The 26,505-nt window shown below is 43.6% G+C and overlaps 1 protein-coding gene across 1 annotated transcript; it reads left to right on the top strand.

Moving 5' to 3' along the window:
- The first annotated feature begins 644 nt into the window (after positions 1-644).
- ANXA13 (annexin A13) lies at positions 645-26,505 on the top strand. Its single transcript, XM_054193521.1, has 12 exons — positions 645-659; positions 2,352-2,426; positions 14,046-14,124; positions 16,414-16,508; positions 18,932-19,102; positions 19,757-19,790; positions 19,876-19,955; positions 21,714-21,782; positions 22,002-22,103; positions 24,006-24,081; positions 24,900-25,012; positions 26,194-26,505. Exons 1-12 carry the CDS (start codon positions 645-647, stop codon positions 26,311-26,313), a joined length of 1,029 nt encoding a protein of 342 aa, XP_054049496.1. The 3' UTR covers positions 26,314-26,505.

Here is a 26,505-nt window from a genome sequence, read left to right on the forward strand (position 1 = left end):
TCAGCTTTGTCAAGTGGTGGGTCCGTTTTGGAGTCAGCTGGCTCTGGCTCTGTCTGGCATGGGGGCAACCTCTGGTCTCTTCTCACAGATGCCACCCCTGCAATGCCCCCCTCCACCCCTGCCACCAAGACCTTGCCACGTAAACCCAATAAAAGCAGTGAGATTCTGTTTGAAATATTTTGTAAGACGTTAAGGTTCTCAATGACATGTTAAGTACCATTAAATCCCAGAAGATCCAATATAAATCATTCAGAGGAGGCGTCTTTTCTTCTGAAATGTTTGGAAAGCTTGTGTTGGGCACTACCATAACTATATGTTTTAAATCATTGTAATAACAATTAGATAATTGAGTATGTATAATCTCGAGGCTTATACTGTGAAATCCTGATTTTTTTTTGGAGAAAGCAGCCAGCTCCATGACCAAACAGGATATGATATTAGATAGTAGGGATAATAAAGCCACCATGTAATGATGAATATGCCCCACCTTGTAATGACTAGAATTTAAATAATGACAGAAGTTATTGATTAACCCAGGGTTGGGTAGGATATAGCTGCTCTAGTAGAAGTTGACTGTTCCATCTGAATGCTTGTTTTAGTGAAGAGCAGAAGAGTTGCATCTTCCTTACTCAAGCTAAGCAAAAATGGGCGGTTCACACGTAAGTAGTTATTTAATTTGGATTGTCAAGAATGCAGCAATTTCCTATTTTTATTTTTGTCCATTTTCACTTTAAATGACATTAATACAGCTGCAAATGAAGATTTAACCTCAAAATCTACTTTTAAGTGTGGGTGGGAAACTTGTATATAGGTGGTAACATCCTTAATTGCAGTACATGAATAATGAAAATTACTATAACACAGATTCTAGGTGTTTTAATACCCATTGTGGCTTGGTTAAAAAGGGCAGCGCTTTAATTTTGAGAAAAAGAAATGATGCATAGGATGTCATGGGAAAACTCATTTTAGTTAGTTTAGCAAATTTGTGTTGGGACATTCTGAACAGTAAAATAATTCCCTAAAGATGTATGAAAAACTTCCTGTCCCAGAGGCCAACACTTTCAACATCTGGCTAACTTTATCACTGAATAGTAGGGAGAGGAGTAGCCTCACAATGCGGTGCTCACAGAAGGGCCTGATTAAAATCCAGATTTCAGGATTTACTACATCAAATTACTGTATGAGTTTTGACCGAGACAATTTTGGCTAACATTTGGGTGTTTAATAATAAATAGCTAAATCTGCATAAGGATATTTAACCTCAAAACAGCCTGATCGTCAAAAGCTTGTGTGATAGCTGTGAATCATTGGTGCTTCTGGAAGTTAAGTAGCTTATGCTGAAGAAACTGGGGTTTTTTAGCTCCAATTTTAAAACTAATGGATAAAAGGCAATATTTATTCAGCAGCACGTTTTATCCTTGCGTGCTGTCTGAAAACCTGCAGTTTTACAGTACGTATCAATAGACAACAGCCTGTTTGCTGATACAGGCTAATGTTACATTTGTTTCTTTAAGATTTGTATTATTTTATTACGTGATTATTTTTTTAATTCAAATTCAGCAAGGTCTTGAAAGATGCTGAGCATCTGCTGCTTTCAGCCCAGCTCTCCAGGACATTGTCTTTGCCAGGCTGAGCAAGAGAGCCCATACCATTTGTGCAAAGCTCCAGCTTTTTGTCCCCCTGTGAAAGGGTACATGGTCCCATCTCCACGCCATCCTTTTGTAGCCTGGCTGCTTGTGTGAGGGGAGAGAAGCGAGCAGCTCAGCAACCTATCTTTGCATAGGAAACAAGGCCGAGAAAGCTCCTGCCCCCCGTGTCCACATAAGCACACATTGTAGGGTTGTTGGCGGGCGTCTCCTGAGGGTGCTGACCCTGGAGAGCCTTTCACTGGACAACGCACTGAATGCGGTGTAGAGCAAGCATATCCAGTTTAGATTTAAACTAGCCAGTTGAGGTCTATCTGTGTCAAGAGAGAGCTCAGCACATGCATCTCAGGCAGGTTTAGTAGTTGTCTGGGCTCCATGCTGGACTAGGTAGCCTGGATGTAGGTGCAACTGGAGTTGTGCTGTAGGCTCCGGTGGGAAGAGGTGTGAGCCCATGTTGGAATAGAATCCCATGATTCAGCCCATGACTCATCTGGGAATTGCATCATTCTGTGTTTGTCCCTAGAAAATTTTAGGTAACCTTGGAGAAATGCCTGCATCTGCATCAGCGAACCACTTCTGGAACAGCCTGAAAATATGAAATTCTTAACAGAGCTTTTCAGCTGCAGTTTGTTCTTTCTCCTAATCTCATGTTTTGCAACCATAGGTTCATGAGTGTCTTATGTATTGTGTTTTTTAAACCTCCAGAGCAAGTCTTACAAACTCGCAGCGGATATACGGAAACCAACCGTAGGGACTACCAGTTTGTCAGCAGAGGAGCCAGTAAGCACATTTTTTAATGAAGGATGAAAGGGGCACCGTGGTGTTGCAGCACGTGTTGCTGTGGTTTATGGTGGCTTTGGGAGGCACTGCAGTGCACAAAGGCAACTCCTCTTTCATGGTCAAGACTGACACTGGAAAGCTGGGTAAAACTCTGTTGTTTCATTCTGTTGAGTGCTGCATCTTTCCAAAATTTTGTCTGCTTTGAAATTTCAGGAGTGAAATCTTTTTAATAGCCCAAATTCTGCTGGGATAAATGTCAAATTAATGATCTATGTCAAATGAGGGTTTTTTTTATTTGGTTAAATGGATTCAGGTTTTAAAACTTTTTTTAAAAACGTCATGATTAAATGAAGTTTTCACTGAAAGCTAAGCATTGTTCAAAGAAAAGGTTCCATTATGTGGATGTTAAAATGGAACTTTTCAGCTCTATCAAAATGTCTCATTTTAAAATGGAGCTTTCATCAAAATTACTATCTTCCTAAACATAGAAATTTGAAAAAAAGTAACAAATTTTACTGAAAAAAAATACTTTCAACAAAAATTTCCAACCGGCTCTAAAGTTTACCTTTCACGTACAAACTGAGCTCTCGATTAAGATCTGCACCTGGTGCAACATTACAGCTACAGATTTGCATATTTCCACATGCTTTTTGCTCTCTGAACCCAATCCGGTCCCTTTTTCTACAATCAAACAAAGTTTTTGACTGTACATCCTTAGAGATTTAAAGTCTCTAATTATTTACTCTGTTTGCAGTCTTCCGTCAAGCTTATCTGTACCTCTGCTGTCTTCAAAATTGCCACAAATAGAATCAATCCACCTGAAAATCTGGGTAGCTGCTCTGCTGTCAGCAAGGTGCTCTGGGGACATTTTGGGAACAGCACCAATAGTTTTGATGATATGATGGTTTGAAAAGTTTGATGGATTTTGACGTTTGTGAAATTGTGTAATTGTTTTTTTAGCCTTCTCTCAAGAATCCAAGATGACTCTTTACGCATTATTCTGTTCTCTGTGACGTTTGTGACTTGGATCAATCTCGGGGGGGTGCGAGTTCTTTGTTTTTAATTTAAACCACTTTTTGAGATTCTCTGTGACTCCCTTGATTTCCATCTTCTCACTGTAAAGCAGCCCAGACCTTCTGCCAGGGAGGACTGTAACGTAAGAAGGGGGTGGCAGGTTGTTGTGAGACAGGTGGTTTGAGAACTTGAAGGTTAAAAAGTAAGTATAACCAGGAGAGCACATCTGCCTTGGGGGTCCTCTTGGGGATAAGCTCACAGACATCACAAGGGCTTCTGTGTTGCCTATGGACATTTCTATCCTTGTAGAAATGTTTCCTTAGTGCAAGTATTACTTACCACAGGGTGATTTTTATGATCTCATCACAAAGCTCAACAATTGCTATTTGTTGCTTCCCCTGGCAGACCAATATTCGGTGACAGTTGATTCTTGTTCAGTTCCTGGCCACAAGCCCACAGTCAGCAGAAAATAAATATACCTTCTTGTTCAGCCACCCAACACTGGGGAAGAGCTGCGGTGGATTCTTTTCGTTTCCATGGTTCCCCTTTTATCCAGGGCATTTGCTGTTCCTTTTAGGTCTGAGGCTGTCCTGTGAGTGCAGCTGTGGTAGGTGTTAACAAGCATCTACCCGTGAAAAATTTATTATGAGTTTGTGGCAAGAAAAAGAACCCATCTGAAGTATCAAAGGGTCATTATATTTATGTGTTACATCATGCAAACAGGTCAAACAATTATGTTTTACAAAACCGTAAAAAAATTCCAAAAATATCTAAAGTCTAATGCTCTTCTTTGTATAAAACAGTTTTAGTGTATTCTGCCAAGTTCTGTTGTTACTATCCAGAAAAATTACACTGCCTTTATTGTTAACTACGACTACTGACTGAAGCAACGGACTGATTACTGCTGCTCTGGGTGACTCAGCTGAGCTGGGACTATTTGAGATTTCCTCCACCCTGTGAGGTGGAGAGGAGTTAGACACAGAAACCTCCAAGTTCAGTAGACACAGTTGGTTTGTCGGACACTAAACATGCCATGTCTGTATAGTAACGGCCCTTCTACGTGTCTATGAATAGATAGATGGTGTTTAGATAATGCATCTTGCAGAGGAATGTTTTAAAACCAATGAGACCTCTCCCAATCAAGGGGAGAAGTATGTAATCTTGGGGCTTCCCTGATGAGGTGCATTGTCCTTCCAGTTCTTCTCCTTTTAAATAATTCAGCTTTAGAAAACATGAAGGAGTCAGCAGGATGTTCCCAAAGATTGCGTCCACGTATTTCAGCCCTGCATAGGCATTATTAAGTCATGTTAGCTTTCACGCTGGCATACACAAGAATTTACTTCGGTTCCATCAGTGTTAACTTACCAAAACTCATCACAAGTCTTAGTTGAGGTAATGAGTGTAAAATTTTTAATAAGACCTAAGAACACTCGAGCTATCTCTTCATCGGTATGCAAGTCAGAGATTGGCTGTCTCAGCTGAAAAAGAGGCAGAATATGCCAGATTCCAATCATTTTGGTTATCATTATCCCTACTGGCCTAGCATGTGAAGTGTTTTCCAACCAGGCATTATGCTCAGTAAAATAAAAGTAGACAAATCCACCCCAGGTGTAACAGAATAATTCCACACTTGGAATTCCAGATTTGTCCCAGCTGAATAAAGCCATTTGTCATTTTTTTGTGGCTTCCATTTGCACGATAAGTATTAAAAGGAAGTGATGTGAGGCATGACTCATGTCTAAACACAGGCGTAAAGCCTCTGGAGATTTCTGGCATCCTTTCCTGCCCTGGGTTCAGCTGCCACACCAGGGAGTCAGGTCCCTGTCAGCCCTGTGTCACCTCTGCCAGCCCCACGCAGGGGCCGGGTGCTCTACAACATCTCAAAGGTATCTGTATTTAAGCCGGTGAATTGAGCCCTTTAGAAATAAAAGCTGCAGTTTTGCACCTTTGGCGTTCCCACTGGGTGGTGCCCTGGTAGTTAATTCTGATTTTAAAAGTGATCTGCGTTAGGGGTTCCACCAGCCACAAGAAGGTGTGGACACATTAAAACTGGACAGTGGAAAAGCCAGCCATGAGAGAACCCTCCCAAATTTTTTTCTCTTAATGGTGATGAGCGTGAATAAATGGAGTGGATAAAACATTATCCATAAGCTCTTATGAGGTGATATTTTAACAGCTATTTAGAAACAGGAGGGATGTCGTAGGAGACTGATGGTTTTAATTTTGCAGTTTAAATAACTGTTAGAGCAATTACCTTCACCGTTGCCACTTGTTTGCAATAGGAAAAAGGAAATGCCACTAATTTTATTAGGATTTTGTTGTCACTGTAGCTTTAGCCTTAGATGGAGAAGACAAGGTTATTTGCACCTCTCAGTTTGGAAGGAGCCACTGAATCATTGCGAAGGCTGTTGAGTAATGAAGTCTGGTCGACATGACTTACATACATTGTATTATCCATTCTATTATACTTCACATAGAAACTGTTTTGTTCCTGATAGCAACAGACTGCCAGCAACAAGCTAGCCTGACAGTGCGTGTTGCTGTCATACAGCTGTTCCGCCTAAAACCGCCGTAAGGATTTGGGAGAGTGACAGCCTGCCTGGCAGATGGCGGATGGCATTCGAAGACGCCGATACCATTCTCTGAGCAGTCAAGGAGGCAGATGGCAGTTTTGCAGTTACATATTGTGGTTGACTGAGAAAATTACTCAAACAAACAAAAATGACAGGTACATTTTACAAAACAGCAGAGGAAGAAACCTTGTGGTCAAAAGGACACAGGCAGTCCTTAAGGTAGCGCTTGCCAATTAACATACGTCAAAAAGGTGTTTCTCAACCCCACCTTTTACTGCCGTAGCACAAACCCTGGTGCCTGCTGACGCTGCCCCACTGCCAATGTGCCGCAGCTGTTGGCTTCTGTTTGTCTTTAAATGTTAGTGTCCATCTATTCTGACCCATGTGCTAAAAGCCTTTTTATTTCACATAAATTCCTGCCTGAATAATTGAGCCCAATTATTTAATTTTCACTGAAGAAGAACTTGCAGAAGAACATCTTTCTTTGATGCAAGGGTGATAGGAGGTGGGGAACCCACCATCCACTAATGACCAGATATACTCATCCCTGAACAGCCTTTGCTAGCTAGATGAGACTCAACCTTGCCTACCAGTAATTGATCTTTGTTTCTTTTGCTTCTCCACTATATTAAAGACCTCTAATATTAAGAAGCTTTTCCCATGAAAGCACCTATACACTGAAATTAAATGGGCTTTATCTGCAATTCTGCCCTTTCTGATTGATGTCTGGAGCTTTCTGAGCAAGTCACACTTTTATCCCCCAGGAATATTTGCAGCCCCATGCCAGGCTGGCTGACACGGTTGGGAATAGAGATGTCCTGGGTGTCCTGGGGCCTTGCTGACACAGAAAGCAGCCACAGATCACCAGACCCCATTGCCAGCTTGGCCCAGGGCCCTCATCCATCCCACAGCAAAGCCAGAGGCTCCCGGCAGAGGGGTGATCCTCTGCCCACTGGCTCTGAGAGCTCTTCCACCCACAGCCCCGAGGTGTGCAATACCCATCTCCAGACTCTTTGCTGTGGGCGAGGGAGGGATGTTGCTCATCAGGCAGGGCGGATGCTACCGCTGAAATGGCTTTTCCTCCTTTCTTTTGGCGTTCATTCCAGCCTCACCTGCATTTTTAACAGACACAAGCAGGCAGATATATTTTCTATTAGGAATGCATATGTTTAAAATAAGGTGACCATATTATAAAAGAATAATATACCTTATGCAGGGGTAGAAGGCCTCAGGTAGCATTATGACAGAGTGAAAAAAATATTTATGACTGGAAATGTCTGTTCTGGTAACTCAGATTATTGGTGAAGTACAGACATGGCACCATGTTTTCAGTCTGTCTTTGGAAGTAGATCAGAACCAAAATACTGCAGCCTACTCCCGTTTTTGTTCTGGTGTTTTTTTCTTAACACACGGAAATGCTTGGAAATGAGTGATGAGATTTGGTCTGTTTGTCACTAAGACTATCCCTTTGAGTAAGAACTCCGAGTTTGTTCCGCTAACAGGATGTTATTCTGACAACATGTGATGTAGAAGACTAAAACCACAAGATCAAGACAACGTGCCCTTTTTTTTCTCTCTATCCAGTGCTGTTAGTCTAGTTACCCTTGGATTCCAGTTGCATTATAGCTTATTAAAGGCTTCTGCCAGGATAAATAATTAATCTTGAGTATATATGCGTTGATAAAAAATTAATCATGTAGGCGCTGATTTGCCAAAAGCTGTCTTCCGTGATCCCAGTGTATTAGAAACAATTTAACTAATGAGATAAGCACCCCAGTCCTGTTGTTTATTATGCTAACAAGATGACAAGATGGTTTGGGACATTTCTTGGTAGACAAGGAAAATAAATTCTCCTCTCCACACAGAAGAGGAATACAGAAAATCAGAGAACTGGAAGGCACCTTGAGATGTCAGCTCACTTATCCATTGCCTACAGCAAGATCAGCTCTGCCCAAACCAGTCCTGACAGCTCCAGCATTGCTGGGCTGGAAGAGAACTGGTTCATTAGCTGGAGACAAGGCTACCTGAAGGCCTTTGAACTGGTGACTCAGTGACTGTTCATAGGTGAGAACTGGGAAATCTCAACAGGTTCCACAGTTTCCGATCTGGGATGGGTTTTCAATCGTTTTGGCTTGTCTGTTTGTTTTTCTGGCAGTCCTGTGCTCACCTTTGGGACATTATGGAAAGTTTGGGGCTTGGCTTCCTAAAGAAACGGGAGGCATGGCACTGCAGTATGTATAGATCTGGTACCTCAGCTGAAATATGTGAACCCACTGGACATTTTTTAGATGAATTTACCAGCAGGGTGTTAACCTCAAAATTATTAGGTGCCTGTTATGTGTCTTGAAAATCTTGAGGAGAGAGAGAGTGTATTACAAATCTCCTGAACAAAAGACTGAGGCTTGAGCTCACCTGCTTGGTAGAAAGGAAAGCTCATATTGCTGCACATGGAACCGGTTTGTGTCATTCTTTTTAAAACCTCGTTTTTCTCCAATGCATTTTGGTGAACGTAATTAAAATTATCTGAAGAATAAGAAAACTGATGAAATAGCTGTGGTAGCCCAGCTCCAATAACCATTGGAGATGCCCTCTTGTGTGCGAGACATCCGCACCGGGTTGACCGATGCAGGTTGCACAGGAGGCCACTTATTTCTGACAGGCAGCGAGCAGCTTACCCTGCGGCACCTCTGACGGCACCAGATACCTATGTTTAGACAACTGAATAGTGCCCTAAATTTTATTTCAGACCGCAGTCATGAGCAGGAGTCAGTGCTGTAAAGAGCATGGCAGGCTCAGTCTGCCCTTTCTATGTGCTGCTATTTTGAGATTTAATTTTTATTTCTGTTAAGCCAAAGAAAAATGGAAACATCCATCAAATTGAAGCTTGAACTTAGACATCCACTAAATAAAGCACATAAAATGGACCTGGCAAAAATAAAGATAAAATGGGCCTGGCAAAAATGAAGACTGGAGGAAGCACTCAACATTCCTGGATCGATCCAGCCCTTTTTAGGGCTCCGCCCATCACTATTAGACCTGCATCTCGACTGCTCTGGTCAGCAGCCACATTCCTGCTGGCTCTTCTCAGCAATTTGCTTGTAAGCATCTGTGTCTGCACTTTCCCATGCACTTTATCCGTATGGATCTGTGTTGGACCTGCAGCGGGTGAGCACTGTCAGCAGCATCCCGAGCAGCTACCCTTTCTGGTATTTTGACATTACTGCTCCATAAACCTCTGTTCCCGAGCATGGTTGTGGCATCTGCTTGAGATGACAGAAATGGAAAAATAGCTGTGATTGCTCAGCTGTATTATCAGCTATTTTCAGGTAGGGTATTTGCAATACAGGAAGCTACCTCGAGCTTAGGGACATGGTTTAGGGGTGGACTTGGCAGTGTTAGGTTTACAGTTGGACTCGATGATCGTAAAGGTCTTTTCCAACTTAACGATGCTATGGTTCTATGATTCTATAATTCTGTGCTCATGGTAGTGTTTCTTCTGTTCTTGTCTGCTGATGGACGAGCACTTTGTATCTACTACAAGCTTAGTTGTCTTTAGCTAAAGGAAGATATTAGATTTTGTCTTCAGAAATATCTGCAATGTATTGCAGCATCCCACCAGTTCTAACTACCGATGCCTTGAATCCATCAGAGCTCTTCTTTCCCCGCCATGTCTTTCTTGGTTTTGCTGACCTTTTTGTTAAACTGTTTATTTGTGCACCATAAGGGCTCCACATGCTGAAATATCAAAGAGCAGTTTCCAAGTGCTTCTCTAAGCATTGCAGACCATCTTCAACTACAAACTGATCTTACCTCTCCTTAAAGTCAAATGTAATTTACAGTAGGAAAAACTACGTAATGTGCCTTACAACAAGGTATAAGTTTTAGTTTTAGATCCGTTATAATCTATCCAGTTTCATAGAAATAAATCTGTGGCAATTTTAGCCAAAGCTGCAAGGGCAAATGATTGTTGTCTAAAAATATGTATGAGTGAGGCAAAAACTGTTCAAGCTAAGGAACGCTGTTGGCAGAAAAAGCAAGTGGACATAGGCCATGAAGACAGCTAGGCTGGAAGTGAAAAGAGGGTTTCTTACCAGCAGAACTCTGGTTACACTAATAAATATGGAAGTATTGGAGAGAATTGTAGAAGAAAATGAAGTAACAGAGTAGATGGAGCTGGACCAATTTATGAGAGCAAGTTCCTTTACATCCTATGTCCAGCTGCAAAATTTTTATGCATTCTCTCCACCTGATATTTCAGGCTCCACATCATGCTATCACCAAAATTGCTTTAACATTTATAAGTCATTAACTACTCAAGCCTAATCGAAGACCTTAACTCTAAAACAAGAACTGTATTAAAGTGACTCTGCCCATATTTTTAAAAGAATACCTACAAGTTACAAATGGTATTAAACACCAATTTCTTTTGTCATTTGTCCCTTGCAGGAAAATCTATCCATCAAAATCTGCAGGGTGGGAAGCAGTACAGGTCTGAAACAGCCCTCGCTCTCCTGCTGGGAAGGCTGTGTCATTGGGCAAGAACAAGACTGGGACGCAGCTGGTGGTGAATTTTAACCAGGGCTTTCTAGATGACTCAGGACTTGGCCTTAACAGTCAGTCACTTAACCAGAGTATCAGACTTCCTCTCTATAAAGCTGATAGTAGTATTGCACACAGCACTATAAGAATGATATCTCCCAGGTGCATCATTTAATGTTTTACAGTGATATATTTGAAGACGGAGGCTTTAGCAGAGCTGACTCAATAGATTCCTCTGGTGCTTTAAAACAAACATGTCCTGAACATCATTAAGAAACAGGCCTTCCTTCCCTTCCACATTGAAAAGAAATGCCTTCCTTTTTTTAAGTCTTTATGAGTCCCCATAAATCCACAATGTTATTTCACTTGCTGGTGCTACCATTTTGCTACCTGTTGTAACTGTGCTACACACAAACACAACAGCCACAATGACAAGTTGCACGTAGGAGTTAGGGACTTGCTAAAACCTGAGCATAATTGACCAGCCATCAAGGCATAAGTTGTGGCTGCCCCATCCCTGGAAGTGTTCAAGGCCAGGCTGGATGGGGCTTTGAGCAGCCTGGTCTAGTGGGAGGTGTCCCTGCCCATGGCAGGGGGGTTGGAACTAGATGATCTTTAAGGTCCCTTCCAACCCGAACCATTCTATGATTCTATGATCTATGCATTTAATATGTTAGCACTTTTTTCTGTATTTTGTGCTCCAGAATTGTCCCTTTTTTGCTGATTTTTCAGCTGTTTATCTGGTCCTTACCCTCACAAAGAAATGCTTTTTAACCAACTCTAAGAATAATTTCAGTACTGGCTGGCTGACACAGACAGCAGGGTCAACCATATGAGTGGCATGAGTGTCATCTGAAAAGTGTGCTAGCGCTATGGAGCCAAAATAATGATATCTTAATGTCATCATCATTAGTCCATTCAGATATTGTACCCCGTCTGTCCAGCTTACAGTGTCCTGTGGGTGCAAGAAGTAATTAGGAGTGCATTACCCAGTAATACTAACAACCATATGCTAAAGTAGGAACTGAAGTGTTCAAAACACTTTGCCTGTTAAACTTGGTATTATGGAGAGGGGAAATCTGTACTGGCACCGCACAGGGCGGTGTGTGGGGCACAGTCAATGGAACGGGCAGCAGAGCATCCTCTTGGAGGCTACGACCGTGATGCCCATTGACTCTGCCACGTGTTGAGGAGCACCCGGACCACACTCCTTGCATAAACACCCTGCCTTTACGACTCTTCAGCAAAAAGGCCCATTGTGCCTCTGGTTGGCTGTGCATGCAGCATTTGCATCCTGGGGCTGTATATCCAGAACAGGCTTTGGTTGTATTGTGGGATCCCATTATTCTGTTCCCCCAGATTCCTCGGCCACTGAGCCTGTTTAGCTGTCGTCGTTTGTTTTGGTATTAGAGAGAACAAAGGTGAATTTTATTCTCCCAAGAATGGAAAAGGGGGTGTAGCAATCAGAAGAGATGAAGGAAGTTAGAGCTGCTTAATTTTCAAGCATGTTGTGCAAAAAGATATCTTTTGTACATGATTCCATCAAAGGAGAAGCACGTACACCCTATCGTAATAGAAAAATGTGAATGCAATTCATTTTCTATAAAAACAGCGATCAGTGTATCTCTTCTCTAACTTTGTGCTTTTCCCTTTCCTTTTTGAGAAAATTCCTGAGAAATTTGAAGACCATTAAATAAAATCTCCCTCTAGAAAATACTAGTTACTTATATGCATCTGTTTCCACCTGATATGAAAGGTTCAGAGAAGCCTCTGTGTGTGTCAGAGCATACAGCAGGATACACATTTACAAGCAACATTTGCGATAACGATGTGGCAATGAAAGTCTTAGCTTGTGCTGTAGAGATCGAGAGAAATTATTGCATTATTATTGTACCTGACTAATTGCCATTGTTGTAAAAATAACTTTCAATTTGAGTGAGATGGCTGCACTACTATTAACAGTAAATTGTATCCTAGCTGCTAACTGCATTAGAAAAGCCAGCTACCTACGTGGTCTTTGGTCTATCGCAAAGGTACATTGGTAAAGCAGGGTAGGGACTGGATTTGGGATTTCTCCTTGAGATAATACCCTTTATCTTTTGCTAGGAGACTCCTTTATCCAGAGCTGTAGCTCTTCTACCAGAGCTGGTAGATCACAGCATGAAACTTTTGAAGAATACCAACAACCACGCTTCCGGGCTATATCTATACTTGTAAATAAAACAGGGCGTCCTCTGGCCAGGTGGGTACATGGCAGAGCACGGCCCACAGCCATATGGCTAAATTCTGTTTATCCCACAAGCAGAATGATCTTGTGCCTAATGTCTTTCAGGAGTTGTCTCTGCCCTGTGCTGTCCCCAAAGACAAGGGGGCCAATCAGCCATTTAGCCTATTCTGCTCTTCAGCAGGATGGTGGCATTTTCAGGAGGGCTTAGAAGCAGACTGCCGTGCCCTGGGGTGTCATAACCCTTAATTTAGTGGAGAGCAGAGTGCCATGCCCTGGAGTATCTTAACCCTTAATTAACAGTGGTGGTGCCAGGCCCTGGCAGCCCAGCAAAGCCAATAGCCTGATCCATGTGTTGCTATTTGAATGGAAATGCCAAAACACTTGCAGCGCCCCCCGAATCGATGGCCTGCATGTAGTTCTACTTGATTGAGGAGCCTAGAACCTATTTTACAGCATTATTTTAGAGTTTAGGCATTTAAAATAACTGATTCATGATACCACAGAGGTTGAAAATGTTGCTGCCCTCCTGGTCTCAGATACTTCTACCCCTGTCCGAGAAACAGCAGAATAGAGGGTGTACCAGCATTTCAGCCCTTGTGATTCACAGCTTGTCAGAACAGCAGGAACGGGCATCGTTTTCTGTTTACATTGGTATGTCAGGCTGTAAACTGCCGCTGTGGCTGTGGACTTTTCCCTGGTAGATTTAGCTCAAGGTAACCACATGTGCTATTTTGCCAAAATAAAAAAAAAACAAAACACCAGCTTTATCATGTTACATATCTCCAATTATCTCACTTGCATGAATGCATCAACGCAAGAAAGGTTTGCAGGACCAGGTTTTATTCAGCTGATTTGGATTGTAAACTCCTAGTACTTACGAACGTACTACAGAGACGGGCCTGGTTCTGTACACATCTGATAAGGCGTTTATATTGGCCTATTGTTAAAGTGGTACAAACAAATAATATTTGATCTGGCATGAAAATGCCTGGTATGAAGTTATTACCTTTAAATCATTTGAGTAAGCCTGAACTGGCGGAACGAAGTTATATCGGATCAGCACCGTGTGTCATGTGGTGGCAGCTATTTGTGGATCCATTCTAGGAGCCCTAGGGATAGATCCAGTATTTCAGCAAAGCCCAGCATGAACTTCATGGATTAGATGATGTGAATGAAGATCAAGCAAGAACCTGGCCCAAACTGCTGTCGTTCAGAGACTAATGCAAAATTGTTTCCCATGTATCTGTTGTGCCTCTGTTTTCCCAGTCAACCAATAAACACCATCATCATGGGTTTGATGCAGACCGAGATGCCAAGAAAATACATAGTGCCTGCAAAGGAGCGGGTAAGAAAGCTCTTTTTTTTTTTTACACAAAGGGCAATTCGGTATTATAAGGAGCATATAAATAAATTTAGGGCAAAACAACTGTTCCAACTGGTTTCAGGTAATCTTTATGCTTTCTGTCACTTACTGACTCAAAGAACATGCATAGCCATGGAGTTTTATATGATTAACGTAAATGGGAAGGGAAGCCAGCTTGTTCCTCAAAGACTGGTAAGATCTAGTTTGTTAATTGCTTGGCTCCAGGGGATTGGGATAAACATGATATTTGCTCCCTGTGACAGGAACACCAAGCTGTCAAGGCTGATATGACAGTCATGGGGTCTAGCTACTCAGGTCGGATTAAGGTCATGGTTAAATGTCCTTTCCCAGACCTTCAAGGACCAGCAAAAAACATCACCACTTCTATATGCTCATCAGAGCCCATTGCACCTCCATCTCCTAAAAGGAACATACGGTGCTCTCAATCTGCATCAGTGATTTTTAACCAAAAATACTGGCTCCCACCACCTTCTAAGGTAGTTTGAAGTAAGCTGGCTGAGCGTGCACTGATGCGAATGAGGAATGCACAGCGTTCATGGGATCCTCAGGTCCCCGGAGATGACAACGTCCAGCAGAGGAAGAACTGCCAGGCAGCATACCAGAGCAAGAAGTTATTCATTCACTCCAGGCATTTGCACAGTAAACATGTATTTAAGCATTTCTTCCTGGTATAGCACCGACATTCAGAACCAGCTAGTTAAGTGCTGAATATCAGGAACTCTTCCTGTCCTATCAACTGAGGCCCCTCAAGACAGTTCCCCAGAGGGCTCTCCTACTGAGAGTTTAACCCCACATTGTCAGATAGGAGTGCTTTTCCTTCTAAAATAGGACCATGCCTTCTGCCTCAGTTCTAAGCAGGAAGAAACTGGACAAGATGCCCTAAACATGTCCTGTATGTACCTGGTGGATGATATGCAGGGATGAGAATGCATCAGTTGCTGCTGAATGCCAATATCATTTGTGTTTTTATCCTTTGTACTGGTAGCTCCTTAGAAACCCTTGTTGGTCCCTGCTCCCGAGAGCCTGAGACGAGGCATGGCCCAGAGCCCAGTAGGTGGATGCAACAGATGGAAGAGCGCAAGGAGAGCATGGGGCAGTGTCCACCAGCGTGACGTGCATGCATCAGCAGACCTGGCCTATGGCTTGATGCCTTTGCTCTGCCATCTAAACCCTTTATATGCTACGGGTAGTTTGGCAGTGCCCATCACATGCAGGGTCATAGGTCTCTCCTGATACCCATTCTCCATTTCAGTACTTACCTTGAAGAAATAACGCCTGAGGCAAGCTGCTGGCCCTCAGATGGAAGCGCACCGGGACACATGTGTTAATGCAATAGCTACTCTATTGTGTCTTTCAGGCATCCAAGCAACATCACTGCAGTCCTTTCCCTTTAACCGCACACGTAACGAACGCCTTCCAGCAGCTTTGTTTAGTGCAAACATCTGTTTATATGGCTGAGGGCGAGAAAAGTACAAGAACAAGGTCATTGCCTTCAGGGAGCTGCTTCCATCCATCGCATAAGTTACAGCTCAAAGCTGCCCCAGGGCTTCCTGCTGGGGGGATGCTGTGTGTTGAGTTCCCCGCGGGTTCCCGGGGGATGCAGCTGCTCTGGTGCCCATCACCGGGGCATCCCATACTCCCAATTCATTCTCACTTACTCTTGCCGAGCAAAACAGCATCAGCAGAGACTCAGACCACGACGGCCGGTTCCGGCTCCTCTTCCTGACTCCATTCAATGCAAAGCACAACCCATTTTGTACAGGCTGGACATTCAGGCTATGGGTTAACGAAGCTGATTTAAACACAGCCCCACCCACCCGGGCCTCTCGCCCCACGCCGTTCGTTCTGTTGTGCCAGCACAAGCGTTCGCACACTTAATGAACTGGATCCTGTGGCTGATCCCTCAGGACTACTCAAACAAGCATTGCCACCAAAGACGGGTATGTCAGCCTATGGGCACTGCCATAACCCTGACTTTAGGAGCCATGTCTGACCTTCTCGAACAGAAGACTCGATTTCCCTGATAAAATAAGAGCAGCGCGAGATAGTGAACTTTTATTTTATGGTCTGAACATTGTAGCTGACTACAGTTAAGTATATCCTCAAAAGAATCTTAGATGCTACAAATCCTAAAGTTGGCACCGGTGGGGATATATAGAGAGCAGGTTTTTTTCTCTTCAGAGATCATGTTTTCTTTCCTCTGGATTAGATTCCTGATTAAATAATTCCTATGCGCAACTTCTTTTTCAGGAACCGATGAAAAGAAAATTATTGAAGTGTTGTCAAGTCGAACAGCGGAGCAGAGACAGCAAATAAAACAGAAGTACAAGGCTCTGTATAGCAAGGTATTTCAAAATAAATGGCCTCCCTGTTTCATACGGCACGCCTGCTAGAAATAGAGCCTACAGGCCTCTGCTCTTGAAAATATCAAGGGCACAGTGGATTTAAGGAGGACACCAGTTAGTTTCTGATTCAGCAATTTATTTTATCTCCTAAAATACCAATTATATTTCTAATCTTAGGCCTCAGAGTCTTCTTGAAATCAGCCTTAACCAGATCAGAGCATTTTAATCAAAGTTGGGAGAGCTAGAAAATTATTCATAACTGAAATAAAAAATACTTCAGCTTGTGTTCATCTTCAGCACATTCAGAAAAAGGAATTAGTGTAAAAAGGAAATTTTAAGTCAGAATCCCTCTCAGACCAGATGCAAATTCAGAAGGACTATTTGATCTTACACCATTATATTTTTGTTGAGTTTAACAGACGTAGTATTGATATTTTCCAGTGATGAAGTAGAATGCACGTTGCAAACCTGAGAATTCTCATTGGGTACTTGATTTCTGGAGGAGGAAAGGTAGAACGCCTTAATGATTCTGTGTGCAAGAAAAATAGTTTCCAATAAGACAAATAAAGCTCCCAATATATTATTTAGATAAACAGTTAAATCCTGCAGAGCTTGTTATTATATTGGTATTTTCTTAAGGTCAGCTTGCTCATTAGTCATTAGTCAATGTTAATAGGACTGGCAGCACTGAACCTGAAAGCCTTCTATAAAGAATCATAGAATAGTTTGGGTTGGAAGGGACCTTTCAAGGCCATCTAGTCCAACCCCCCGCAATTGAGCAGGGACATCTCCCACTAGATCACGTTGCTCAGAGCCTTGTCCAACCTGACCTTGAATGTTTCCAGGGATGGGGCAACTACAGCCTCTCTGGGCAGCCTGTGCCAGTGCGTCACCGTCTTCAGTATGTAACAGTTACAGCAAGCATGATAAAGATTTTGGTTACATAAATCTTGTAGATTGAGTTCTATAGTGAGGATTAATAAAAATAGGCATTAGAAATGAGAAAATGCCATGGGACATCCCAGTTACATCAGCATGGAGCAACCCTTCTCGTGGGCTTGGGCAGCCCCTCACAACAAAAAAGACATTGAGGTGCTGGAGCGGGTCCAGAGAAGGGCAAAGAAGGTGGTGAGGGGTCTGGAGAACAAGTCTTGTGAGGAGCAGCTGAGGGAGCTGGGGTTGCTCAGCCTGGAGAAAAGGAGGCTGAGGGGACACCTTATCGCTCTCTACAACTACCTGAAAAGAGGTAGTAGCCAGGTGGGGTTGGTCTCTTCTCCCAAGTAATAGGCAATAGACAAGAGGAAACAGCCTCAAGGTGCACCAGGGGAGGTTTAGATTGGATATTAAGAAAAATTTTTATACTGAAAGGGTTATTAAGCATTGGAACAGGCTGCCCAGGGAAGTGAATGAGGCACCATCCCTGGAGATGTTTAAAAGACAGGTAGACATAGTGCCTAGAGACATGGTTTAGTGATGGGTTTTGTCAGAGTTAGGTTGATGGTTGGACTCGGTGATCTGAAATGTCCCTTCCAACCTCGGCAATTCTGTGATTCTGATTCTAAGGAGCCACAAGTTGTACCGTTTCTCGCTCCTGCTGCTCAAGGAAGTGAGGTTGATGGTGCACGCGTTGAAACTGCTCCGACACCCACGTCAGCCTCTGACTTGAACTGATTGAGTGTTCACTTGTGATTGTGTAAGAGGGTATTTAAGAACAATAGACTTTGAGCTGGGCTTCTGGTTTTTTGTTCTGAACTTGTCAAATACTTCCCGTACTACAGGAAATGCTGACTGCAGATAGAGCTTCAAATAAATCATCAGCAGGCATCCTTCTCAGCATGCATACACTAGCGAGTTCTTCTCTGGGGTCTTATTAAATTTTGAATTAAGTAGATCATTAGTAGAAGGTTGATTTTTTTTTTGGTGGAAAAAATGCTGATTGCTTGGTACCGAAGCACTCTGTACAAATTTGGTGCTTTTTCCAATAAATCAATTTTAACCAAAACTGGAAGAGAAGTTTAGTAAGTTTGATCCCTTCTGTTGCAGCTCTTTTGAAGCAGAAAGTTTCTGCATTGTGTTTCAGAGCAAACTCTCCTGTTAAGCTTTTGAAAATACTAGACTATGCAGTCTAGTGTTTTTAAACGAGTTAGTAGTTACTTACACAAGTAAGTAGTTGTTTAAACAAGTAAGAGTCAAAACTGGACTGATATTGACTGGTATTTGAAGATGGAACCGTCGTTTAATTCAATATGAAACAAAAATTTTTAGGGATTTTATTTTGTGAAAAAAAGTCCGTGTATTTAAAGCCTTTTTTATGTTTTTGTCCCTTTTTGGTACAGAAGAAGCTTTGAAATAATGAAATTCCCTGAAACAAATAAAAAACCCCAGCTCAGCTTTTGCACTAACCCTTCTGACTGTCCCCGCAGGATTTGGAAGACGACCTGAAGGGAGACCTGAGCGGGAATTTCGAAAAGGCTGTGCTGGCTCTGATGGACCTGCCCTGCGAGTATGAGGCCCGAGAGCTTCGGAAGGCAATGAAGGGCGCTGGGACGGATGAGTCGCTGCTGATTGAGATTCTCTGCACACGAAACAATAAGGTTGGGACACCCAGGTAGTTTTTATGCATGACCTTCCCTGGGTCGCAGGGCAAAGAGCTCACCAAGAGCATCCCCCCGGGGACGAGGAGGAGGGATCAGACCAGCTTCCATGACTGAAATGCCTGTTGTCGTGGCTGCAGCCATAAGGTTGCCATACTGAGGCTGAAACTCTTGGAGGAGTTAATTGTAGTATGATTAAAATTCCTTCCTTGGTCCTACTCCCATCTCCCATGGACGGCACAGAAGCAACACCGATGACAGAGAAAGCCCCAGGTGCCTGTTTAAAGGCAGCGTTGGCAATACTCTTGCCGTTCAGAGGTGGCTCCTGCCAGGTTCAGGAATGCAATCCTCTTCAAAAAGCCCTTCAGCTTATGCCTAGACGCAGCTGAAACCAGAGGGACACCTGCATGAGTCAGGCATCCATCGGGATGTGTCCTGAGCCAGGCTGGGTTTGTGCCGTGTCTCTTCCCTGAGCGAGAAGTGGGAATTCGGCTTTTCCCCCCTCCATGCCTCCTATGCCTCAAGCAACACAAGCATGGTACTGACTTGCTGGGGTTTTGGTCGCTTATTTATTTATTAATTAATTACATTTGTTTATTTTCATTTGCCATATTTATTAAATTGATTATTTATTTATTTGATTTATCTGCCTAGGAAATTGTAAACATAAAGGAGGCATACAAACGGCGTAAGTAGTTTTGTCGTTCAAACACTTTCATTTAACGCCTTTATCACTGGGTCAGACCTCACAGATGTTTTTTTTTCCTCCACAGTCTTTGATAGGGATCTAGAGTCTGATGTTAAAAGTGACACAAGTGGCTCCCTGAAGAAGGTATTAGTCACTGTGCTAGAGGTAAGGCTGGGGGCTTTCCTCTTACGCGTCTACCTGATAGGGTCAGCTCCTTCTCTTTATCCTATCTACGCTGGGTAATCATAATAAGTATTAGCTGGTATTTACAATAATGTAATTATGATATGGAATATAATAATGAGGTAATTATAATAAGCAAAAGGCATTCTTCAGGTTGAGACCCTTCTATATCTATAGTTTTTTAATATAACTAAAGGGGCTATGTAAAATCACAGGTAATTTTATAAATTCCAATACTTTGAAGACAAGAGAATTGTTTTATTATTATTTATACCATGGTAATGGCTAGAATACCTGTTCAAGGTCATGGCTACATTATGCTGAGTTCTGCCCCAAACCAGCAAAATCTTACTTCCATCTCAGCTAAGGAATTTACAATTCAGATAGATATAGAATAAATAAGAAAGAGATTGCTGTTAAGTTAATTTTCCATTGACCAAAAAAGCATATTTTCCATTAGAACACACTTTGTTTTAAACTACCTACACAAAATAAAGAAAAAGATTAATATCTCCATGAAGACACAATATAACTAACTAAGAAGAATACGATCACACCTAGAAATGCAACATGATGGCCAGTCTGATCAGACAGCCCTGAGAAATGAAAAGATTCATTAAATAGAATAAGCTTTAAAGATCTTTAAAGGTCACATCACTAAATACACCGCAGTTAGATTCCCATTCTGGAGAGCACTGATACAGCTCTCTTCACCACTTGGGGTATATTTTCAGGAGTGAAAATAATTTTTCATAATTATTCAGATCTTTGTCATAGATTAGTCCTTCGTAATTTCAAATAACAGGAATTACAGTGTTAGTGAATGCTCAGAGTACATGGGTTAGTCAGGAAAATATCTTGCAGTTATCAGGGCACATCCAGCACCACAAAAACCAGCAGCACTTCACTGCAGGTACCAGGAACATCTTTTCAGTAGCTGGACGGTGGATACACCAGCTGCTTTCCTAAGAAACACTGTGGTTTGAGCCCGGGTTGCTGTATGTGTCCAGCAGCTCAGCCCTCTGGGATGAAACCAAAGGCCGTGGTGGGACGGTCCTGCCCCAGCAATGTGTACACAGCTCAGCCCCATTCCCACCCCAGTGCCTGCCCACGCATGCTGCCGCTTCCCACCGGTGGAAAAATACCCGCGAAACCCAGCAGCAAGCAGAACACAAGAACAACCCAGGTGGGCAGGGACCTCTGCAGCTCTTCTGGTCTGGCCCTCCTCAAAGCCAGGCTAACTCTAAACCCAGACCAGGTTTTCTGCTGATTTTGTTTTCTGCTCTGGACATGTGCTAGCTGGGAGAGGGAGCGGGAGCACGGGATGGCAAGGACGCTGGGGACAAGGGGGACCAGCTAGAGGGGAGCATCCACAGAGTACAGTCTACTGCTGTGCAGCTACTGAGCCCCGATAGTCCCTTCTTGCTCCAGAGAAGCAATCTCAGAGTTGCAATCTCATTAGGGTCCCAGCACGCAGCAAATAAAACTGGGAGATAAGCCCTAGCATTCAGGCTTCACCTGTAAAGTCAGGAAAATCAGGGGCTGCGGTTAACATGAACAGACCGTTCCAAGCTGTACCACCAAGTCCCACCGTGCCCCTTTACTAGGCGTTTGTCAGCAGATGGCAGCAAAACTATAACCAAAATATTTGAGGGCCACGAGCTGACAATCTTCCCTTCCACTACAAAATGTAATCAGCGCTTGGTCTGGTTTTTTTTACTGTCATGTCCTTTCCTGTAGGCAAGCCGAGATGAGACCCAACAGGTCAATGCGGATCTCGCTGAGCAAGACGCCACAGATCTGTATAAAGTAAGTGCAATTGTGGAAAAATCCCTGTTTCCCCTGTGCTGCGCAGCAAGGGCTGCCTGGGGGGTGACTAAACACACCAAGCAGGGGGGCAATGGCAGTGTAACGGCGTGAAGCGAGGAGGGCACAGGCTGGAGCTTGGTGGATCAAGGGCTCTGGCTGACTTTTTGTGTCTACTGTGAATAAGCAAATGCTTCTAAAAAATAACATGTAATCTTCAAGGCAGGAGAAGGCCGGTGGGGCACAGAGGAGCTGGCTTTCAATGTGGTCCTAGCAAAGAGAAGCTATAGTCAGCTGAGAGCTACTTTTCAAGCCTACGAAAAGGTGAGTTATTCTCTTCTGCAATGTGAGTTGCGTAGGGCCTGACGTGTAGTTTGCAGACCCTAAAATGACATGTAGAGCAAGAGATCCTTTCTTTGCCATTTTAAAAGTTCTTGAAAGCTTCAAGAATCTTGGAAAACATTTTCATACAACTGGATCCTGATCTTTTGGAAATAGGGAATAAAAGCTGTATCTTCTGCCAGTGAAGAACCTATTCCCCTTCATAACCTACGCAACATCCAGCCAAATAAATGTCGCGATGTTGCTTCCTTCCCACAGCTGCGCCATGGTGGGTGTCCCCACTCCTGCAAGAAGACCAGTTCACAAACTCCTGCCCTGAAGCAGGGTTTTGCTTTTTCTGGTCTTTTCCTCTCCTTCTCCAAAGCAGAGCCTGTCAAGGTGTCTCCTCCTGATCCCCCTACTTCACATGCTCATTTTGGCTGGGCAGAGGCACATCTCCAGCCTCTTCCTCTCTGCCCGCGCTGGGCAGACAGCCTGTGCAGGTACTTTGATTCACTCTCCTCTGTCTCCAAATATAAGGCAAGGTAGGCAGCAGGATCCCGGCTGTCTGGTACTTTGCCCTGTGTCACCCACCAGGGACATTTTACTCACACCTGGGCCTGGAGCTGACCTCCACTGAGACCTCTTGCCTGGAAATGACCTGAGAAAGTCAAAGCAATGGGAAATCCTTCTCCTGGCAGCAAGGTGGAAGCTCAGCAGAGATACTTATTCTCAGGAGAGGGTCCCCCGCTCCAGCCTCTGGCTCATAGTCCTGAACTCCCCAAGGATTCCTCTGAGTTTGTCAGGAAACTGTAACCCTAGGCACTGAAGATGGAAAAAAACTCCAGTCAAGGCCATATTTCAGTGTCAGCACAATAAGGAACCCATAGTTGGAAAAATGTTTGCAGCTTAATCCAAGTTTTGGTTTGTTGCTGGCAGGAGAACAAAACCAGTCACTAACTGATACTCTCTCCCTCGGAGTGGCCCAAACCCTGGGGGTTCAGTTAAATGCTCCAATAGCCAAGCTACCTTGGCTTTTTGATTCCTAAAGCCAAGCAGATCAGGTTGCCCAAACCGGTCTACCACATCCTGCCTGGCTGTATTTGAAGTAGAAGTGGGCCAAGATTAGAGCCATGCAAACATCAGACCTTCTCTGCATTTGGAAAGATAAATAGGCCCAGATCTAAACCAGGCTGAGGGTTTGCAGAACTTAAGCCCAAATCCTTCCCGCCTTGTACCCGTGGTCTCCCAGCTCTGACCTAAAAGTCCACTAGAGTCTTGAACCATGTAGGGCCATCCTGATAGGCAAAACAGAGCAAAGTAAAAAGCTTTGATGTTCATGAAGTTCACAAAAGTCAGGATAAACTCTGGTTTGAAGTGACAGTCTGTTTTTCCCCTTTCTTAGAGAATAATACAAAAACTTGGGAACAACTGCAGTGCTTATAAACTTTCCCTGGGAAGCCAAAGACAATAAGTAACAAAACTTCATAGAGCTGGTAAAGGTCCAAAAATTATCTTATTTCTGTGGGAGGCATCCAGAGCCTTTGATAGAGGGGTTAGAGGAAGCTCGAACAGTTTCTCCTGCCCAGGGGTCACTCAAGAAGAAGCTACAGCTTCTTTGTCCTAGAAGCCCTCAGATACATGCGGCTGCTAGATTTAGGTTATCCATCTCTTAAGCATTGTGCCTTACCTGGCCACATAGACCTTCTTAACTTGGTGCCAGTGGATCCGTGAGTGCTTACGCCGGAGGAGAACTTAATTTGCCCTTGAATTACTCCCTTGGAAAGGCTCTAAAGGATCTGAATTGGCCTTTTGCCATTGGATCCTAAGTCTGATGCTGGTTTTATGGCAGTGGGATGGCATGTACAGACAGCTCTGATGGCTCCTTTTTTGTTGTCCTCATAGGTGTGTGGGAAGGACATAGAAGAATCCATTAAAAGTGAAACATCTGGAGATCTGGAGAAGGCTTATCTCACCCTTGGTAAAAAAAAAAAGTGTCAAGAGCTTTCTTTTTTAGTTCTTGCCATCATCTGACATTGGTTGTTGGGGATTGTGTACAGCCTGGTGACAGACATCGAGATAACCCTAAACTGAGGTGACATATCTGCCAGGAAAAGAAGAGCCAGTTTTCAATAGTGATTTGGACTTGCTAGACACAGCTTTTCTCCACACAGCTAAATTATTTGCCCTCTAACACAGGGTGGCCATCTCCAAACTGCTCCCAAGGCCATGGCTGTTGATAACTTCCAGAGGATGCCTGGGCATCATCGGAAATGTGCTAGCCAGCCACCACGGAAATGTACAGGGCCCTTGACAGCAATTTAGCACTGGGGATGACTGTAACCAGCACTTAAGCCTGTCCCCTGGCTCTGGCTAGCTTTCTGGTATTGCTGTTATCAGTCTGGAACCGGGCTCTCCCAAATCTTGCCCCTGTGAGCTGTGGAGTGAGCAGCTACCCCAAGAATGGATGGGCAAGCGGAACTCCAGAGGGGCAAATGCTTGTTCTCATTCATTTCATTTTCACTGGGGAATGGCAGAGTACTCAGTGCTGATCATTTCCCTGTGTAACATGCTTTCCCCGTGGAGAAACGTACGTCCCCATTCAGACTTTAAGACTTCTCCTTGCATACCGATGGGGGACCGGTCACAGAATGAAAGCCCCACCAGCTCATATGTCTGTCTGAGCACAAACCCTAGGGAGTTTCCTTTATTTCTTCCTTATTTATTTCCTTCTCATTGAAGATGTATCACAAAGTATAAATATACAAGTATAATGAAGGCTCTTACTGTTTTCTCCAGTCAGCTGTGCCAAAGACTGCCCAGGTTACTTCGCTACACTTCTGCACAAGTCAATGAAAGGAGCCGGGACTGACGAAGAGACCTTGATTCGCATCCTTGTGACTAGGGCCGAGGTAGGGTACCCTGCGACCTGTAATACCTCACATCAGCTCTGGGAGAAATACAAATGTAGAGGGTATGGAGTGAGTCCTGGTAGCTCATGTGCTCAGTCAACCCATTTCAGCTCAGTGACACTCTGCTTTTGTACCCGGGCGACTCTAATTTTGATACTGCATCTAGTTCTGTTTTCAAAAGAACTAAACCAGAAAGCATGCAGGCAATTTCAAGTGGAGTCAACTGTACCTGGTTAAAACTAGCCCATGGGGAGGTCTGGCCCCAATAGGATGTTAAAAGTAAATTCCTCGTTAAGTAATGATAAAGCAGCAGTTCCCAAATTGAGAATTGCTTATAAACATATGTTGCCAATTCTCTCTGATTCCAGCTGGGAAAAACAGATGGGGAGAAGGGAAGAAAAATAAAGAGCCAAAGGAGATAATTGTCATTTTAAAAAGCACAAAACTGCACAAAACATTTGAGATCTTAAACACAGTCTTTAAGTCTTCCTTCCTTGTAAGCTGTGTAGGTTGTAACTGCAGGGCTGTTTCAGCCTTGACATAGAGGAGAAGTCATTCACAGGGACAAGGAGAGCCTATTTCTCAATGATCGGCAATGTGAGAAATTAGTCTCCAGGGTAGTCTCTCTGTTAAGACACGGTCCAGTCGTAGTAACATTTAAAACCCCAGTGATAAAGATCAAGCCGTGCCATGGGTGCCATTTCACAGGAAAGCTCGAGACAAGGCATTTAATTCTCCCCACTGTGGTAACCAGAAAATTACTTCTGTGGGTGGAACAAAACTCCCTTTTAGCCGTACTCCTTGAGGTGCCTCTGTCCCTGCTTGCCACCACGGAGTGGCCTCAGGAGCTGGCAGTGACTGGTGTGAGTTTGTCCAAGGCTGCGCCCACATGGCACCGCTGAGCACTGGGCAGAGATGCCCCTGGCCACCCCGGCACGGCTCTCCGCTCAGACCCTCTTTGCAGCTAGCATCCCCTCACCACACCATCTGATGTGAGCTTACCTTAAATCCAAACATTAAGCTGAAAGTCCTCCAAAGTTTTTAGGCCTCCTGCTTTCTCCTCTCCTCCTCCCACCGGCTGCGGTGGAGCTTGGAGCAGACCCCAGGGGTCCTGGTAGGAGCAGGGCATATTACTCAAAGCACATCCCACTCTTCTAAAGAGACTCCTGGTGTCTCCTCAGAGCGACCTGCCAGCAATAAAGGAGAAGTTCCAGCAAATGTACAAGAAGTCGTTAGCTGAAGCTGTCCGGTCTGATACCTCTGGGGACTTCAGAAAGTTGCTGCTGGCTCTTTTGCACTAAAAAGCCATCAAGAATGAAGAGGCATGCTGAGCAGCCACCTCTTGATTAGTTTCCAAAATAGCATCCAAAAAATGTGGCATTAGCACAAAGAAAAAAATCCAATTTATTTTCTTTCCAGCTGGGAAATGTGTTGCCAAGTAATGTTGGACATGAGGTTTATGTTATGGCTATCTCGCCAAATGTCCTTAAGCA

This window comes from Rissa tridactyla, chromosome 2 (genome assembly GCF_028500815.1).
Source record: "Rissa tridactyla isolate bRisTri1 chromosome 2, bRisTri1.patW.cur.20221130, whole genome shotgun sequence".
Classification (NCBI taxonomy): Eukaryota; Metazoa; Chordata; class Aves; order Charadriiformes; family Laridae; genus Rissa; species Rissa tridactyla.

Coding starts and splice junctions, on each gene's coding strand:
- ANXA13 (XM_054193521.1), top strand. Junction 19,791..19,875: donor AAAGGAGGCATACAAACGGC/GTAAGTAGTTTT, acceptor TTTCCTCCACAG/TCTTTGATAGGGATCTAGAG. Junction 25,013..26,193: donor TCCTTGTGACTAGGGCCGAG/GTAGGGTACCCT, acceptor GTGTCTCCTCAG/AGCGACCTGCCAGCAATAAA.